This window comes from Hirundo rustica, chromosome 6, assembly GCF_015227805.2.
Source record: "Hirundo rustica isolate bHirRus1 chromosome 6, bHirRus1.pri.v3, whole genome shotgun sequence".
Taxonomy (NCBI): Eukaryota; Metazoa; Chordata; class Aves; order Passeriformes; family Hirundinidae; genus Hirundo; species Hirundo rustica.
The window spans coordinates 58,243,250-58,256,063 of NC_053455.1; the positions used below are offsets into that span (position 1 = coordinate 58,243,250).

General features: G+C 57.9%; 1 protein-coding gene across 2 annotated transcripts; it reads right to left on the reverse strand.

The window, feature by feature from the left end:
- Positions 1 to 837: 837 nt before the first annotated feature.
- LOC120753923 (ras-related and estrogen-regulated growth inhibitor-like) lies at positions 838 to 8,161 on the reverse strand. 2 transcript variants are annotated; one of them, XM_058421176.1, is made up of 4 exons: positions 7,927 to 8,161; positions 3,448 to 3,504; positions 2,755 to 2,828; positions 838 to 2,319 (listed from the first exon to the last, which is right to left on the reverse strand). In XM_058421176.1, exons 1-4 carry the CDS (start codon positions 8,156 to 8,158, stop codon positions 1,834 to 1,836), a joined length of 849 nt encoding a protein of 282 aa, XP_058277159.1. In that variant the 5' UTR covers positions 8,159 to 8,161; the 3' UTR covers positions 838 to 1,833. The 2 variants fall into 2 exon arrangements, with proteins under 2 accessions (XP_058277159.1, XP_039922709.1); XM_040066775.1 differs by lacking the exon at positions 7,927 to 8,161 and adding an exon at positions 7,102 to 7,209.
- Between the last annotated feature and the right edge of the window lie 4,653 nt (positions 8,162 to 12,814).

A 12,814-nucleotide genomic window follows, 5' to 3' on the forward strand; every position in this document is an offset into this window, starting at 1 on the left:
TTCTGGATTCCTTGGGATATAAAAAAGGGCCAGGGTTACTCCAGGACAGCAATCCCTGCCGTGCCGAGTGCGCCTCCATTGCCAGGAGCACTGGGGATGCTGTTCCAGCGCTGGCCTGGCTTCCTGCTCCATGAGCCGCTCCTGTCTCATCCATCACTTGGGATGATCCCTGCTGAATATTGCGGGATTCCGCCATGCCCGGCTCCAGCCAGCAGCTAAATCCATCCCCTCGGACAAGCCTTGGGGGCATTTGGGAACTGAGCAACGTGCAATGAGAGCGCCCAAATCCTTTATTTGACTGGCTCAAGTGTGTGTTCGGTGTGCCAGCGGAGTTCAGTCCCTCCTGAGCTCTTCTCTCCCCATCCCAGCACTTCCCAAACTGGCTCTTCTCCAGCCTGGGCAGCAACGCCCACCCCAGCTGCCGGACCACAAACCCCCCCAGCCCAGCTCCCAGAGTTCAGCTCCCTTGGGAATGCCATAAACCCCTCCAAAAACAAACAGCCCACTGAGGCATTTTAGCCCCGTTTGGGCTCTGCCCACACACAGAGCCCTGAGCGAATTTTAACTCACTAAATTAAATTTAATTCAATCAAAGCAGGTCTGTAATGAAGGCGCTGAGAAGGAGCAGCCCCAAATTGCTTTCCCAGCCCTGCTCTTTGATGGGGCTCATTTTCCCTCCCATTTTCCCTCCTCATTTTCCCAGGAAAATGTGGGTGTACGAAGAGAAATGGGATATGATGAATCCCCTTCCTTGAAGGGAAAACCCTGGGACAGACACAAGCAGCGCCAGGAAACACCTCTGGGAGCTGTAGGAAAGAAAAGGGTGCCAGGCTGGGGAGGTGGGATAAGTGGCTTCCCGGGCTGTGATCCTCCGGGGAAACCTTTCAGGGGCGGAGGGAGCCAGGAGGGCGCATGGTGCCAGGGCTCGGGAGGAGGATAAGGGGGATGGCCAGCCCTAATTTAAGTGTGATCCCACACCGTGCACTCCTTTCCTTAAGCTCCCTGAAATAACCTATCCCGGGAGTGCCACAGGCGGTTGGGAACTCGGCTTTTATTGTCACAGGACACGGCAGCAGACAATGGGGTCGGTCACAAGACGGGGGGACAGGGGGGTCACACCGCAGGGTCCCAGCACAGCCACACAGCCCCCAACACCCAGAGGGAGGGAAGGAAGGTGAGCCACGAGCCTGGCTCCTCCCCACGCCTTTCCTGCCCCATCCCTGTGCTAAGCACAAGTCCTCAGCCCACGGTGATTTTCCCTCTGGGAACAGGGCAGTGGATGAGCAGACAGAGGGGTACCTGCAAACAGCTTCTGGAATCGGCTCCGCTGCGTCCGTGCTACTGAGCGCAGCCAGGATGGGCCGGAAGGGTTTGAGGAGCCAGGGGGTTTTACTCACCAGCCACGCTGAGGAAGCAGGCTCCATTCCCAGGGAATGGCTGGTGCCAGCCTCGGGGTCAGCCAGCATGGTGGGTGCTGGATTTGGGGTACAGACGCACCCAGCCAGCTCAGGGGAGGGGAAAAGCCCCCCCAGACATGTCTATCCTGGGTCTGAGCCCCACCAAAACACGGCTGAGCCTCCCTCCAAGGGCTGTCCCAACACCGCTGGAGTCACCAGGGCCACCTCGGCTCCACCGCAGCCATGCCGGAGAGGGAGGAGGCAACAGAGGGATCAGACAGATGAAGAAAACCTTCCCTGCCGGCACAAAGCCCCTTGTAGGAAGAACCCACAGGCTCCTGTACCCCAGTGCCACCCTCTCCTCTCCTGACCTTCCCCTCCAGAGAGCCGGCACAGCCCCAGCAGCCACCCCCATCCCGGGCTGGAGCGCGGCCGCTCACTCGGGAATGTAGTCCCTGAAGGAGTTAAAGCTGAGGCTGCGGCCTGTGGAGTTCAGGGTGGAGCTGGCTTGCATCTTGGGGATCTTCTCCATGAGCTTGGACACTGTCCTCCTCTTGAAGGAGCCCGGGGAGAAGTGCCCCTGCCTGAGCAGCTCCTGGTAGAGGCTGCCGAACACCGCCACCGGCTCCTCGTAGCTGTCCCGGGTGGAGATCTCGTAGAAGGGAATCTTGAGGGCTTTGGAGAGGTTCTCGCCGTCCTCGGTGGACACCATCCTGTCGAACTGCAGGTCCTTCTTGTTGCCCACGATGACGACGGGCGGCTGCTCGGCGGCGCCGCTGCGCTTGGGGCTGGCGTGCAGGTGGTTGATGAGGAAGCAGAGCCGCATCACCTCGTCGAAGCTGCAGCGGTCGGTCACCGAGTACACCACGGCGAAGCCGTCGCCCCACTTGATCTTCTCCTCGATCTGCAGGGAGTCCTCCTCCTGCCGGGGCACACGGGCTCCTGTTAGCACCGCCGGAATGCCAGCACGGCGGGAAGCAGCCCCGGGAAACCTCCCGAGTTTCATCTCCCTGAAGGGTTGGGGGAAGGCGGTGCTAACACCGGCAGGCAGCGTGGCGGGTGGGGACGGCCATCAGCCCTGCCCTGGTGTGGATATGGCAGGGAATCAGCGCTCCCTTGAGCTGCCAGGATGCTCCGCTGGCACGGGAGGCAGAGCTACGCCCTGCACGGGAATGGGGGAATACTCACCCGAAGGCACGCTGTAACCGAAGTTGGACATAAATTCACCAAAACGCCCTTTTCCCTGAGGTAACCACCACGATGTCCCAGACACCAGGAATTAGGGCGGTGGAAGAGCAGGGGCTGCCTTGCCTGGCAGGCCGCTCCGCTCCGATGGTGTATTCCCGGCTGAGCTCACCTGTCCGGCCGTGTCAAGGATCTCGAAGTGCACCATCTCCCCATCGATGACAGCCACGTGCCTGTAGATCATTTCTGGGCAGGATACACGGGGAAGGTGCGTGAGAGAACCCCCAGGGAGCGGCCGCAGCCCGGGTGGCCGAGAGGGCAGCAGTGACCAAAGGGTGGGAGCAACAAGGGAGGGAGAGGGACTCCACAGGAGAGTGGGAGGAGGGAACACTTCTGGGACATTCCAGCAGGGACATGCCTTCAGTGCTCAAAAAGTAACCCAAATGCAAAAAAAAAAAAAAATTCCCAAAATCCTAGAATTCAGGAGAGCACAGGCTCCAGGGGCTTAGAAGCATCCTGTCCCTTAAAAGCCACCTCCTAGCAGATCGGGAAGGAATTTGAGGAACTGTTGGTTTGATGGTTGGACTCCCAGAGGTCTTTGCCAACCTAACTGATTCTGTGTGATCCCTATGATTCTAAATGATTCCATGATCCCAGGACTGAGCCTGCAACACTTCCAATGGCTCATCCCAATAGATTTTGCCTAAATAACGACAGAAAGGGAAAAAGGCACGCAGGACCCAGGGAGGTGTCAGGATCTCCACGGGCTGCCTGGCTGGCTGAGGAGGAAGAGGGAATACGACGAATTTGGGAGCAGGGTTGGCTCTGCCACGGTGACAGCACCAAGGAAAAGAAGTTTTCCTACCTAGGGTGGGGTCATAGTCTCCAATGAATCTCCTGGTAATGAATCGCACGGTCAGCGCTGGAAGAGAACACAACGAATCCTGTTGGAGCTGTCAGTCCTCTGGACTCATTTTTCCTCCTTGCGAGGGCAAAGGAGCAGCAGGAGCAGCCACAGCTCAGGCAATTAAACCCCCTCATCTGATTACACGTCTCCCTGCACCAGAGCCCAGCGAGGCAAAGCCCAAATTGCTGGCAAAACCCTCCCTGGGGCCTTTGGGCCCCCCAAAAAAGATGAAAAAAGCATCTTTTCCAGGAGGCTGCTTTGGAAATGCAGTGCTGATGCCTGGAGAGGGAATTTCTGGACAAAGCCGTGGCTGGGAGGGTGAGGAGAGTGCAGGAGTGGAGGGTGGAAGTGGTGCTTGAGCCCTTCAAGGTGTTAATGATGATAATGGGGATGGGACTGAAAGGTAATGGAGAGGCTGAGAGCTGGCTTGGAAAGGCAACAGGAGTGGAAAGTGAAATTACTGGAACAGTGGAAAAAAACAGGGCGGGGGGAAACCCCAAAAGAGCTAGGCAGGAGCATGGAGGAGGGAGAGGAGGAAGGGAATACAGACCAGGAGTGTGACAGGAGGATAAACCTCACCAGAACCAAGATGTGATGAAAACCCCTCCAGAAAGAAGAGGGGAAATGAAAAGCCAACGCCAAGCTGGAGCAACCCTCGGAGCTCCCTTTCCCTTGCAGCCCAGGATCGGTTTGTCCCAGCTGCCCAGCAGCAGATGTTGCTGGTGTCCTGCCCTCTCAGACCCACACCAAGCCGATCAGGATCTGTGTGTTTATCCCAGGAACGTGGCACCCCACATGGGCCAGGCTTAAATAACCACGGAGAGGGAAAGAGGGATGCAGGAAATTCTCCTGCATCTCCCACACCTGCTTGGCTCCTCTTTGGGGGCTTCACCAGCCTCTCACCCTCCCTGTCTGTCTCTGGGTTTTAAACCTGCCCAGCAGGGAAGGGATTTGAAGAAAAAAGCAGGTAATTTAGCCAAACCGCTCTGAGGAGATAACCAGGGATCCCGCAGGAGGCACCTACGGACACCTTCAAAGAGATGAAGGAATTATTGGTGGGGAGACGGACGAGGCAGGCTCGGTCTCTAGGAAGCACCTGATTGTGTGTCATATGTCAGGCAGCCACCCAAAGCTGGAGCACATGGTGTGGGATGAGAAGAGAAGCCAATTAGATTGATTAAAAATTGGCTGGAGCCGCAGGAACACGAGGGGAGCTGCCAGTGGGGGAAGCAGCAGCAGGCGGAGCGGCCGCGGCCACCCAGCCTTATAAGGAGCTTTTTCTCCCCATCCCGGACGTCGGTCACCTCGGGAAGGGCTTTCCTTGGAGCTGAAAGGGTTAACCGTGCTTTAAATGTGGGGTGGGGGGACGGCTGCGGGCTCAAGGGGGGATTTACCTGCCAGGGAGCCGGGCCGGGCACCCCGGGATCGCACCGAGTGCGTAACCCACGTGTTTGTGCCGCTGCCGAACGGCCACAGCGCCGATCCATCTTCGCTCCACGTGCTGCAGGCAGAGCTCTGCTCTGGATTATGGCAAAGTTTACGCTGGGCAGCGGCAGCCGAGGATAGCACAAGCCCCAGCTGGGCTGGATTTCCAGCCCCCGCTGCTGATTCACACAGTCCTGGTCCTCAGACCACACGGCTGCAGCCAAACCCATCCCCGCTCGGAGGGTCTGGGTCACCAGATCCTGGAGGTTTCCAAACTGCTCCAAAAGAACCCAAGCTCTGGCTGAGAATCAGGGGTTATTTCTCCCTTTTGCAGCTGCCCACTGTGGGATTTGCCTTTTGGTTGCTCCCACCCCTCAACTCTCCCGACCTGGCTCCGTATCCCACGGGCGCAGCAGCTCATCCCAGGGATGCTCCGGAGTGGGGCCCACTCACATCCTGCCAGGCTGGGAGCTCGGCAGCTCGGGGATGAAACCCACCTTCAGCCTGGCCTGCTTCACACCCTGGCCAGGAGAGATGTCACCCCCACCTTGGGGACGCAGCTGCCCCCCCGTCCTCTGCACAGGAGCTCAAGCGATGCTGCTGCTGCTCTTGGCTCCTTCCTCGCCTCTCCCACACTCGATCCATCACCTGGGATGTCACTTCCCAGCTGGGCAGGGACAGCAGGACAGGCGTCCTCATCCCCAGCGCAGGGGCTGGCGGGCAGCAGGACCCGGAGAAGGTGACACGATGTCCCCTGGCAGGGGAGGACGTGCGGAGCAGCTCCCAGGGGACACAGATGGGGAGGGACTCACTCGGGGGGGGGCTGCATGCCTGCCGTTCCCGGGGGCTGCTCCCTGCTCCTGGCACGCTCCAGCTCTCCTCCGCACCAGCCACCTCCCCGTGCCCCGATCGCACGGCCTGTGTCACTGTCACACTGTCACACACCCTGCTGCTGCAAGGCGCGCGCGCTGACAGCCGAACCGAACCGGAGGAACTTTCCTGGACCCCGGGCACGATGCCACCCGAAGGAGGAGGCACAAAAACCCCGCACCTGCCCACAGGAGGGGCCCAAAGCTGCCAGGAATCTGCTGTGTGCCGGGTGGGATGCCCAGCGGCAGGGACACGCGCGTGTTTGGGGTGGGGGCGAGCCAAAGGCTTCGCACGCCCCGCACAACCATCCGCTCCATCGGGGACAAACGCCGCCAGGGATCCTCCCGGGGCTTGGGGTACCCCGGAGCTGAGCCCCATGCCGTGCTCCAGCATCGCTCAGGGAGAGCTGGGAGTTGCTTCCTTCAATTTAATCAAGGGAATTAGGGTTTTTCGTCAATGCCGGTTGCTGTACGTGGAAACACAATTCCAGTGGCTCCGACAGCCCGGCACAGGTGCCGCTGCTCTGGTGCCTTCCCTTTTCCAGAGGGGCAGGACATTCCCTGACCCCAAGGGCACGGCAGCAGAGCTGTGCCCTGCCCGGCTTTGCACAGATCGTGGATCCGCAGTTTTCCCTGCCTCTGACCCCAGTCCTGGCACTCGGGGTGCTACAAGGGGACACCTTTGCCCCCAAGTTGCACACAGCTGGGGATGGAGGAGCGGGAAGGAGGGAAGGATGATCCCCAGGAAGGAATGGGGTGAAGGAGGGAGCTCAGGTGCTCCCAGCACCGTATCCCAAACCCCCGCCTCAGCAGGCACAGACGGAGAACGCCGAGCAAGGCACAGGGAAAGGGAGTTTTCCTGAAGGAAAAACAGCCCGGCGCTGTAGAGGAGGCTCCACAAAGCCGCTGTGGGCGCTGGGAATGAGCAGCGAACTCCTCACGCCCGGGAAACCCCAGTCCCGAGCTTGGCTTTTAGGAAAGTTCTGCCGGTCAGGGACGTCCACCCACGCAGCCTGGGACCCCTCGGGCAAGGGAAACGATCCCCGGTGCAAATTCTCCGTGTGGGAAACTCGAGGGGAAGGAAACTCAATGCCCTTAAATCCCACCGGCTGAGGGGGCACCGGGAGAACGTCCCTCGTCCCGGCTTTCTACGGGACGTGGGAAGGTTGGTCCCCTTGGCCGGGAGGGAGAACACCGCGGGGACGCTGGGGGAAGCCAGGGCGATGCCAGAGGGGTGCCAGGGCACAGCAGAGGGATGCAGGAAGATGCCAGAGGGATGCGGGGGACACCGCGGGGACACCGGGGAGCCCGGTCCTACCTGTCTTGCCCACGGCGCTCTGTCCCAGCACGACGAGGCGCAGGGTGCGGGCCGGGCTGAGGCTCACGGAGCGGCGCAGGGGCCGCGGGAAGCTCATCCCGGAGCCGGGCCGGGGCTGCCCCGGGATCCGCCGCTCCCCGCTCCGCCGGGCGCTGCTCCGCCGGCTCCGCCCCGGGGGCCGGGCCGGGCTCAGCCCCGGGAGGGGGCGGCTGATGCCCTCCTCCTCCTCCTCCTCCTCCTGCCTGGCCGGCGGAGGCGGTCCTCATCCCGTCCCGGAGGCGGTTCGGGAATCGTGCCTCAGTTTCCCCCGGACCGGGAAAGCTGCTCCCCACAAAGGGGCAAAGCCACGGTTGGACGGGGCTATGGAACGCGTCCCTGTGCATGGCAGGGGGTGGCACGGGATGGGCTGTGAGGGCCCTTCCATCCCAAACCTTCCTGGGATTCCCCGAGTCCCTAAGAGTGAGGAAAGAGGGAGGTGGTGCAACACCTCCCCAGCCGGAGTAACACAGCCGGAGTGCTGCCTGCCCCCAAACCGCTGCCTGGAATCATCATTTTCCCCATGTTTGTGCCCGAGACAAGCTAGGAAAGGCCAGAGGAGCTGACTGAGTCCCGGCCTTCCCCCTTCGCCACAGGGCGAGGAGTGAATCCCGGCTCAGCACAAACCAGCCACTAAATCCCCACGGATATCCGAGAGCAAGGACCCCACGCCAGCCTGCAACCGAATTTTGTGCTTTTTGGTGCAGCAGCAGCGACGCCAGGCTGATGAGCAGCAGTGTCAGGGCGTACCCGGGTGAGCAGGGAACGTGTGACAGCGCGGGGCAATACCTGGATGTGCCTTGGGCATCCTGGGAAGAAGGGACAAGCCTGGAAACACCTTGAGTGGCATCTCGACTCTCTCCATCGGACCCCAGAACACTTCTGACCCGTGGGACGCAGACTCCAGGTGACACAAGTGCTGCAAAAAAAAAGAAGCTGGGAGAAGGGACCTGGCCAAGGGTGTGGAGCCTTCAAATGCCCACATCAGAGACTCAGTCCCTTTTCCAAAGGCTGCAGCCATTTCTCGGGCACAGGGATCTCTCAGCCTGACCATCTGGGGTGACTTGGCACAGCCCACCCGGTGCTGGAGGGAACACGAACCCACCCGGTATTTATAGCCCCTATCAAGTGTCCAAAGGGAACGTCCTGGTGCCTACAGGGACATCAGCACTCAACCAGCCACAGGGTTATCGGGATCACAGCTGCTGCCAGCGGGATCAGTGCTGGAGACAGGCTCCAGGATAATACAGGGATTGTCATGGAAAGCCTGGAGAGCCAGCAGACTTCTCCCAGAAACCCATCTTGCCATCACGTGTGTCTTCCTTGTGTATCAGCCCCTGGAAACAGCACCGCTCCGGCTTCTCCAAAGCCAAAATCAGGCTCATGGCTACATCTGGGCCCCAGAAAACAACAGCGAGGCAATAAACAGATTTTGGGACAAAAGCTGATTCCCAGCTGGGGGAAAGGGGGGGTGGGGGCAACAAGAAAAAGAAGTCTCCGTTACATTCCTTCCCTATTTTTATCCCCATTTCCTACGGAAATGAGATGTCTGCAATCAAGCCCTCTTCTTGCCTGATCCTCTCCAAGACCAGCTTTAATGCGCTGCCTGATTCCAGGCAAATGAAGGAGAAGCCACAGAGGAAAGCGTCTTCCCTCGAGCTGTGTGACAACAAATGGGCAAATTTCACGGAAAACCAACCCTTGGACTTTGGAAGGCAGGAACTGGCTGGGGGAATGCAGAGTAACAATTCCTGCTGCTCCAGGTTCCTGCTGTGCTCGCCTCAGGTGCAGCACCTTGGCAGCACAGCCCTGGCAGCTGGGCAGTCACACTTGCCTTAATTCCAAGTGTGTTAACAGCACACGGATTTTTGGGGATGAGGGAACAAAGGGACAAGGAGGGAGGATGGAGTCAAAATGGAAGCACAGCCGCACTCATGACACAGACTTCCAATGTCACCTTGGGAAAATCAGCTCCTTTCCCACCACCTCCATGACCGCTGTGACCTTCCAATCCGATACCGGCTGCTCCAGAAAAAATGTACCCCTGGATTCTTTAGGAAAGGGTCAGTGTGAGTCCCGGAGCTGGGGAGTTTGTGTCCCTGACAGCACAGCTGGGAGAAACTCCTGCTCCTCACACACAGCTCTCCTTGGCGTGGTGGAAGCCACATGCGTGTTCCCACAGGAGCACTCAGCGCCACGGCCCACGTTTGCCCGGGAATATTTGGCTGGATGACAGTGGAAACAGGACTTTATCTCCGGTGATCGCTGGATCATCCACCTCCAGCATTCCTCAGCAGAGCCAGGTGGGAAAGGTGCAGGAGATATTGTGTCCTGGTGAAATATTTGTGGTCAGGCTATTCCATACTTGCCGGTCCTTCAAGACACGGAGTCTGCTCTGGGAACGGAGCCAGGGGCTCCCATGAATCACAGCCCTGCAAACAGAAAATCAGCTGAAATGAAAAGCTGGCCTAAAGCAAAGAGCCAAATCCCCTCAGATGGTGTGGGGGGGGATCCTGTTCCATGGTCCAAACCACTTCCCTACTGGATCATCAGCTGTTTTGAGAGCTGCCCAGAAACTGAACTTAGAAGCCTTTGAAACTGGGCAATGGTGTTTTTTGTTTTTACTTAGGAAAGGAAGATAAAATAACACCAGACCCTTTTCTCTCCATGAGATGATCCAAAGGCATGGGAATGCCAACAGATCCGTGGAGGAGCCAACCCCAGTTCAAAAATGATGGAGGTATCTCAAACTTTGGCTCCCCTAGGTTTAGCTCCTCTCCCGAGCCTCCATTTGAGGGGCTCAAACCCTTCTCCAGCTCACTCACTGCATTTAATTGCCACTCATTAATTACTGCACAGACGTTCCCATGTGCAGCTCCATCAGGGACTGCTCTCCAAGGATATAACCAAAGCCACGCTGCCCTGTCCATGAATATATTTTTTGGTGGTTGCAGCAAACCCAGCACGCCCAAGAGTCCTCCCAGCCTTCAGCCGGTCGCCTTCCTTGATTCACCCTGTTCCTTCTGACACCAATCCTGCAACCCTGAAACCTCTGCATTCGCATCCAGGACAAGGCACAGGGACACAAATCCCAGCTGCTTCTCCACTGGCTATAAATAGGAAGAGGGAAAACAGATGAAAGGCCCCATGTCCAGGCACGGCCGGACTTCTCCGTGTGGGATTTGCATCAACACGAATCCTCTGGGAACACGTTCCCTTTCTTTTTTTAATAAAAAGCTGTTTTTTAGGTCACAGGAGATAATAAAACCTCTAGTGCAAGAGAAATCCAACCAACACGGTTTCCTGATGTCCTGTTCCTCTCTGATGCTGAAGCAGATTCCGACACGCGGCCGGATCACGCTGTGAAAACAAATCTGGCTCCACGTCAGAGCTCAAAGCCTCCTTCCCAAAGCTGTGAGGGATAAAAAACACAGGGAAGGGGCAAGTTAACAGCATTCCCCTCCCGCCCCGGGGCCTGAACAACGTGTCCCGAGAGCTTTCCGAGCTGCTTTGCCGCTGGATAAACGCCGGCAGCACATGGGCTGGCAGGGAGCGCAATCCAAACGTCCCGACGGAGCTGCTAAATCCCTCTGCTGCCCCGTGGGTTCCAAAGAGGGTGTCCTGCACTTTGTTTTCCCGCAGGAGCCGGCTGTTGGGAAGGAGGACACCGCCACAAACCCCGTCTGTCAGGCTCCATCAGGCTCCACAAACAGCTCCTGACGGCGGGAAGCTTCCCGCCGCAGGAATGGCTTTGCTTGGGAAGCTGATTTTAGAACACAGCGCGCTGCGCTGAGGGAAGGAAGACAAATCCCACCATGGAAGTTAGCTTAAACCTCCAGAAACTCTGCAAAAGGCGATCCTGTGGGATGAGCAGGGTGGGGCTGTTTCACCTTCCATCACAAGAAGGATTTTAGGCGAAACACGAGCCCAAGCCCCTCCAAGCTGCAACATCCGGAGCATTGGAAGGGTTTGGAATGGCACCAGCCTTCGAAATGACGGAAACCTCGCACCAAAGCGGCTCCTAAAAGCAGCTGGAGCTAAGGGGGAGGGGAAAACCTGGAGCCACAGAGGAATTCCGGTGCCGTAGGCCACCCTTGAAAGGGCAGAGGAGGAGGAGGTCAGGGCTGGGTTCAGTGCCTGGCACACAGAAATTAGGGATTCAACCTCTCCCGGAGAGGGGAGGGCAGGGAGGGGTCTCGGGGGACACACACCTGGGATCCAGGGAGAAGCAGGGCCAGGGATCCGCTTGGCGTTCCTGCCCAAAACGAGGGACGCCACGGGGAGCCCACAGAGCAGCAAGGGCACCTCCCGGATCACTCCCGCCAGCTATTCCCGAGCAAACCTTGCAGCTGGCAAGAAAACAACGCTTCCTTACGATGGGAAATGTCAGGGCTGCGGAGCCAGTTGTCCTGCTGCCGCGGAGCCCTGCCGGCATTCTTGGAAAGCAGGGCAGGAGCAGCACAGGCTGCGGCTTTGTGGCCAGCGGGCAGGGATCAGCGCTGGAATTCACTCCCGATTCCCAGCACATGCCCTCTGCTCCGGCTCTCCAGCCTCCCTCCCGGCACGGGGGAGGACAGACGCCACAGGGGTGGCCGGAGCCCAGGCCTGCTTCTTGTCTGACCCACGTGGATCTTCAGCTTTGGGCAAAGCATCTCAAATTCCGCCCGGATCTGTTGTGTCCCGGCAGATAGATTTCCAGCATCCGTCAGTACTTAAAGGAACAAAAAGGAAAAAAAGAGAAAAAAAAAAAAAAGCCCAAACCTGTTTTGTTGAGAGATTCCTGCTCTTTTCCTGTTTCAGTGCTATTTAGCGCCAGGAAGGGTGACAAGGATCACACCTCCTGGCACATGAAGCCCCGTGGAGACCTGTGACTTCATCCCCAAGAGCTGGGCATTCCTGCTTCCACTTGGAGTGACAAAAAGCTTTTGATTTAAATCCTCCTGAAGAAAACATTAAAATAATCCCTTTTTTTTTTTTTTTTTTTACCTCGGTCTGAATAAATTATTCCAACAAAACCTGCCTATTTTGCGTTAGAAACTTTTCAAACCAAACACTTCCCTATACTAGTTGGGTTTTCCCTTCCTGAATGTATGTCCCCCTCAAAACGCTGTGAAACCACCCTAATTTTGTGTAGTACCTCGCTTGGACCAGAACTACATTCCCAAGGGCTTTTTTTGGGATCAGACTCACAGAACTTAAGCCCTTTGCTTTTCCTCTGACTCCACAGCAGCCTCTGCCCTCCGTATTGTTGAGCCCTGAATCTCCCGTTACTTCCAAGCGTTTCTTCCTATTTGGGAAGGACAGAACATTCCTGCTACATCCCCTTAAAGCCAAGACATGCTGTTTCTTAGCCCCAGCACTCAAACACAGAGGGACTGAGGGTTTCCAGCCCAGTTCCTTCGGCTGGCAACGCAGCTTCCGCCACGGACCAGGAACAGCCTGCATCCGGAGGCTGCGGTCTCCGTGCCAGCCCACAGCACACTCTGCCTGCTGCTGGGATCTGCTGGTCCCAGCATGGGACTGCAATCACCTGTGGGAGAAGGGGAAGAGGTGGGAGATGATTTTTGGAGGGGCCTCCCCAGCCTTTCCGTTTGGAAGAGGTTGGGAACAAGGATGCGACGATCCAAGCTGCCCCTGCCTCCATCAGCTGCTAAAAACTGTGTGTTTAACCTCAGCA